The 6,135-nt window shown below is 35.0% G+C and overlaps 1 protein-coding gene across 1 annotated transcript; it reads left to right on the forward strand.

Annotated features, from left to right (window-relative positions):
* Positions 1–552: 552 nt before the first annotated feature.
* LOC105119177 (rac-like GTP-binding protein 3) lies at positions 553–5,383 on the forward strand. The gene is made up of 7 exons (XM_011017296.1): positions 553–927; positions 1,292–1,379; positions 1,513–1,622; positions 1,722–1,785; positions 4,517–4,581; positions 4,671–4,736; positions 5,244–5,383. The coding sequence occupies exons 1-7, from the start codon at positions 823–825 to the stop codon at positions 5,379–5,381; spliced, it is 636 nt and encodes a 211-aa protein (XP_011015598.1). The 5' UTR covers positions 553–822; the 3' UTR covers positions 5,382–5,383.
* The last annotated feature ends 752 nt before the right edge of the window (positions 5,384–6,135 follow it).

Genomic DNA, 6,135 nt, shown 5'->3' on the forward strand with positions numbered 1-6,135 from the left:
CTGTGATTTGCTTTTCGAAACAGTGCTTAAATTTCCCCTTATGAGCAATCATATCTTTCTGCACTTTGCGGGATATGTTACTTAATCTTTACTTATTCCTGTGCCCTATTGGATTCTGCAGTATTTTTCTATTTGTCTTGCTTTTACTGCCTTTTGGTATCAACTTTCTAGCTACTAATGGAATTGCCATGTAGCCTCTCCTCCTTTTCTTCCCTTTTCGTTGCATCTCTTCCCTCTCCCTCTCTCCCTCCTTTTCCCTTCCTAATCTGCTTACCTCTCTATTTTCACTCAACTATGAGCAACATAATTTTTGCAGGTTGAATCCGCAACAAACCATGTTGGTTTGTCTTCACTAGAAATTATTTCTCTCCTGTAATCATGATGGATCAATGGGGCAAGGATTGATCATGTCACTGATGTGTTGGACAGATTATATATATGCACACCATTTGTCAAAGAAAAAGAACAGAGTAATATGAAAATATAAAAAAATAAAATCCTAGAAAAGAAGAAGAAGAAGAGAGTATTAAAATAGAAGCAAGAATAAAATAAAGTAAAAACCCTAAAGAAAAGAAAAAGAAAAGGCAAAGAGAAAGGATTTTAACAGTGATGGGCAAGTAAATGAGTGAGAATCATGTGATCCACCTCCACTCTCTCTTAACTTTGAATCAAAAGAAGCCATGACAACAATGCTCATTAATTATTCCACCTACAGCAAACCACCCTCTTCTACTCTTTCGTCCTTCTCTGTCTTTCCTTTTCACTTTCACTACTCTTTACCTCAACTGCTAATATTTCTTCTCTCTTTGTTTGTATACATCAATGGCTTCTAGCGCTTCAAGGTTCATCAAGTGTGTTACTGTGGGAGATGGGGCTGTGGGCAAGACCTGTATGCTTATTTGTTACACAAGTAACAAGTTCCCTACTGTATGTTAAATGACCCATCTAACTACCGCACTTCTGCTTCATAATTTGTGGGTTTTTTGGGATGGTTTAGTGTGTTTTTCCATCTGGGTTTTGCTGCTTTAAATTTTTTTGTTTCTTAGGTCAATCTTTAATTTTGTCTCAGTATCTCACAAATCCTTTAGCTTACGGGTTTCGCTACTTGGATAAAGTATCATTTTTCATTCCTATTTTCAGATAATGATCTGGTGCTTGGCTTTATTTTACTTATTTAGCATAATTTATTTTATCTCCATTCGACAGTTTCTTGCTTTCTGCTGTTGTTTTTAATCTTTCATGCAAGTGAATAAAAAATAAATAAATGTTATTTTTGTTTTGGGTTGGCTAGGATTATATACCAACAGTGTTTGATAACTTCAGTGCAAATGTGGTGGTTGAAGGAACCACTGTAAACTTAGGCCTCTGGGACACAGCTGGTATGATTATTTGGACCGCTGCATATTTTCTTTTTAATCTTTTTTTACATATTTGTGCCTTCTTTCTTTCCTGAAAACATGTTTGCATGCCTGGGAATCTTTTATGATTCATTTGTTTCATTGATTTCCATAGGGCAAGAGGATTATAATAGATTAAGGCCCTTGAGCTACAGAGGGGCAGATGTCTTCGTCTTAGCTTTCTCACTAGTTAGTCGAGCGAGCTACGAAAATGTACTTAAAAAGGTCCAGCTTTTTTCCAATTTGTTATCACCTTACCTTTCTGATTATTTTTTCGGTTATATTTCTTGTTTATAAGTTTCAAGTATGAAATTGTTTGTCCAGTGGATTCCAGAGCTTCAGCATTATGCCCCCGGCATTCCAATAGTACTGGTTGGTGCAAAATTGGGTAGGTCTATTAGCAACCATCATTATTTTTCCTGCCTGATTCAATGCTGTCTATGAATATCTTTTTTTCTTGGTATTTGGCTATGTGATCCTGTCGGTGCTGTTTTGTCTAGGTTATACTAGTTAGTATTTGCTTCACTGTTGTTGTTACATATTGTTTACTAGGAGAATATGTATCTTCTTATCCAGAACTTGGTGAACTTACTGAAGGCAATTCTGACATGTAAATATTATATAATTTTGTCAGGCTCATTTGCATCCGCTTGATGATATAAGTACAGGGGTGAGACCAGGGTAGGTTAAAATAAGGACATGTTCATATTTCAAAACTTATATCTATCCCGAAGTCAAAATTTCTTGGAATTCATGCCATTGGTACGTTTTCATTGATTAAGAAGTTTAGGTAAATAATGACTTTCCTTGGTTACATTTTAGTTTTAATTGATATAGTTTATGCACTCTAGAGAAAATTAATGTGGCTTTGCTGCGGCCTATGATTTCTAGAACTTTTTCACCATTCAACCTTGAGCTTCAATGGATGAATCATGTAACAGTCACAAATTTTGAGCAGACTTTCTATACACGTATATATATCAACAACACCCTTCCAGTGGAAGGTAATGTACTATTTTTCAGATTTTGACTTTCAAATTCTTGAGTATTAGCAAGTAGGAGATAAAGTTTTTGGAAAGAAATTATATGTAGATCAATGTGTGTAGCTTAAAGATGCTTTCTCAAAGCTAGAGGTCTAAGGTTTTTTTATTGGTAATCTTTAAAAAAACTGAGAAAGAAAGAAGGAAAGGAAGGAAGAGGAAAGGGAGAAGTTTAGGAAACTACTGAAATCAATGGTCTAGTCATATAAGGGTTATTTTTGCTATTAATATTTGGATTTTTTACGAGGACATTCTTGAAAAACCTGAATCCCAACTGATATTTCTGCCATGTTTAACCATTTGCCTTCTTAAAATCGGTCCTTATTCTTCAGCTACGATAATTCTTCCTAGGAAACTAAGTGAATTTTTCCTTCCCTCGGTTGCCTCCCCAAATGAATGCCTGTGTTTTTTCAATTCTTCACAAACTGATACTGACAAACACATTGTTTGATTTGAATATGATGGAATAGCATAAAGAAATGATGTTCATAATTACAGGTTGACAGAACAACACTGAGAAGGTTTTTTCTAATATTGTATATTAATGGAGTGGCAACCCAAATAAAATGATTTTCAAGCTGGTGATGAAGCTAATGGTGTTAATGGAAAAATTACTAGCTACCTGGCAAAAACTTCAACCAATTGAATGTTGGTAAAGGAATGCTGAGTTGATTTTTGCATGCAACTGCATGAAAGGTGGTTTTTAAAAAGGTCAGGTCAGTTTGAGGAAATATTGTCTAGTTATGGTTCAACATGTACTGTATTGAGGGGTACACATTAAGAGGAGGAATGTTCAAAGCACTGGCCTGGTTATGAAAAGTGAAGAGGTTTTGTTTTGTCAAACTGGTTAGTAGCATTAAATGTTTGATTGAGATGGATTTGGAGGATTGAGGATTTGTTGTGTGATCATAAAATTGTTAAGGCCAGTTCTCAACTTCAAATACTTTAGCAAATTAAAATTCTTAGGAAATTAATCCATTATTTGTTAATTATTGTTCTATCAACTTCCCTGCAGATAGGCTGCAATGTGCATTCTCTAGTCTATTAATTCTTTATGCTATTCCATAACATTTTATAATCTGAGAGGGAGTTGTTCAACGATCTTATTAGATTGCAAAAGGCATGAATGTTGGTAAATCCTTTTTTTTTTTGGAATCATATCTGGCAAAAGTGAATAAGAAAAAGAAAGAAATATCAATCACTCTTGCAAATACGGACTTCTTTCCTTTTTTAGCGGGCCAAAATAATGGTGGTCATTGCATTTCTGAAAGAAAAAAATGAATAAGAGAAGGAACAAAATATTGATCATTCATGCCAATAAGTACAAGTTCTTGTGCCAAAATAATGGTGATCATTGTTTTTCTGGAAAAAAAGGAATGTGAACAGGAAAAAAAATGAGTTTGGTTGTTACCAATTTAAAGTTTCCTCTGGATGAATGAAGGATCTATAGATTATTTCTCTCTCATTTTATTCTGTACAAAATTGAGAATGTTCTCTCCTTTTGACATTTCATGTGATAGACCTAACTGGAATTGAATTTTGTGCGACAAGATTACTGCTCATATCAAGTCAAGGGAATGGCAATTACTTCTTGTTCTTGCTTCATTCCTTCCCTCTCCTTGTTCTTACTGTTTCCTCAGACTTTCATGTCAATGATTGTTGCATGAATAACATGATCTATTTTTTTTTGTAAGAAAAGTTGATTATGATTCCATACTATGTGGCTTCTATTTACAACTCAATTGTATAATTATATCATGGTCCTTTGCACTAGCTATTTTATTAATTTCACTTATGAAAAACATAATTCTGTCATACTGTCATGAAGCCTATCAGTCCAAGTTTCCTGACCAAATAGGAACTCCTGCCTCTTTGATGTCAAGTGAAATGGCATTGCCTCTTATGTCCTTGAAAGTACTAGATTATGAGCAAACTGATTGACATGAGCCGAGCCATTCATACTGCTTGTCCCAATCCATGATGTTTCATGGATTGACATTTAACCTTTATATTGTGGTGGTTAGCTATGTGAAGCACTGTAGATGTGAATCTAATGCAACATTTAAAACGGACATGTAGATCTTCGTGAGGATAAGCATTATTTGGCTGATCACCCTGGATTGGTGCCTGTGACCACTGCACAGGTGCAGTTTCTATTCATTGGTTGTTTATAAATTTTTTTCTTGGTTGTCATGCAATCAGCATTTTTAATGAGATGGATTATTATGATCAGGGAGAGGAACTCCGAAAACAAATTGGTGCAGCATATTACGTCGAGTGTAGTTCAAAAACTCAACAGGTATGCCATGATTTGGCAATATGTTGAACTTTATGAGAAGTACCGTGTATACTATCCATGATAACTGACTTGCCCTGCTAATAATTTTCTGGGTGAATTGCTCATATAAAGTTAAGTCTCCTAGATGAAAGGAGATAGAAAAAAGTACCAAAAATTTTACACCTGCAAGTGCATGCAGTATCTGTGGTGTCATTCTCCTGATTTAATGTTATTGTGCTTTTCTGGTTTACCTCTCGCCACAAATGCTTGGCAAAATTGATATTCTAGTTATGAAAATTTTGTACAGGGGCACTGTGTTATTTGTCATGCATCCTGACCATGCGACAGTCCCAAAATAACAAATTGCAGGCTGACATGTACTAATAGTTTTGATATCATGTTATTATTATCATACATGAATCTTGCCCTTCTACTATTGTGCCAATGATGATCTTTTCTAACTTTTCCTTCCAGGCATTAGATTACTTTATTATCATGTTGTAAATGACAAGTTTCATACTTTTGCAGAATGTCAAAGCAGTTTTTGATGCTGCAATAAAGGTAGTTATCAAACCAGCACAGAAACAGAAGGAGAGGAAGAAGAAGCCACACCGAGGATGCCTGTTGTCAGTACCATCATTTCTCACACTTTTAATGAGTTTATAATTTTTTGATATAGATATACAAAGTTTTCTGTTCTCATATTCTCTCCACACATGGATCTTGTGTATCTTGGTGTCAGTTATTTTGTGTTTTATAAATGTCTTCATTGGCATTTCTGAAGTTGCTTTTTTTTCTCAATCCCTTTTGCTTGAGCCACTGCCACCACTTGAGTAATCATGTCAAACCAAATGGAAACTTTTAATAATTTTTAGACTAGTAGTTTAAAGGCTCCTGTGGTCGTTTCTAACAAATGTAATTAGTATTCCTTTTACTTGTACAAGATTAAGCGGTTGGCATCTCAGTTGTATTGGCGAAGTCTTACTTTAAAATAGTGGAAAAGGAGGGCAGGGACATGATTTTTGTGGATGCATGGGAATGTCCAAGGCCCGTGTCCCTTTAGCTGCTAAAAGCGACCATCTAAATTACACATCCATGAGAAGATAGCGTTGGAAGAATGAGTTCAAGCTGTAAAGTCCCGTGGATATTCACTGGTGATTGTCAATATGTGGGTTCAAATAAGTACATATTGGAATGAAAAATAAGATTGAGAGTTGGAGAGAAGTCTTGTGGAGATAAGAGTTTGAAGAATAGTTTTAAATTAATGGAGTCTCATAGATATAATATTTATTCACTATGCAACCTGAGTTTCAAATGGTTGTATTGAGATTTTTATGGATGAGACATTGAGAAAGAAGTCTTATGGATATTTACTGGTTCATTGTGCAATATAAGGGTTCTAATAGGTGTATCGAGATCG

This window comes from Populus euphratica, unplaced genomic scaffold (genome assembly GCF_000495115.2).
Source record: "Populus euphratica unplaced genomic scaffold, PopEup_1.0 scaffold2597.1, whole genome shotgun sequence".
In the NCBI taxonomy this organism is placed as follows: Eukaryota; Viridiplantae; Streptophyta; class Magnoliopsida; order Malpighiales; family Salicaceae; genus Populus; species Populus euphratica.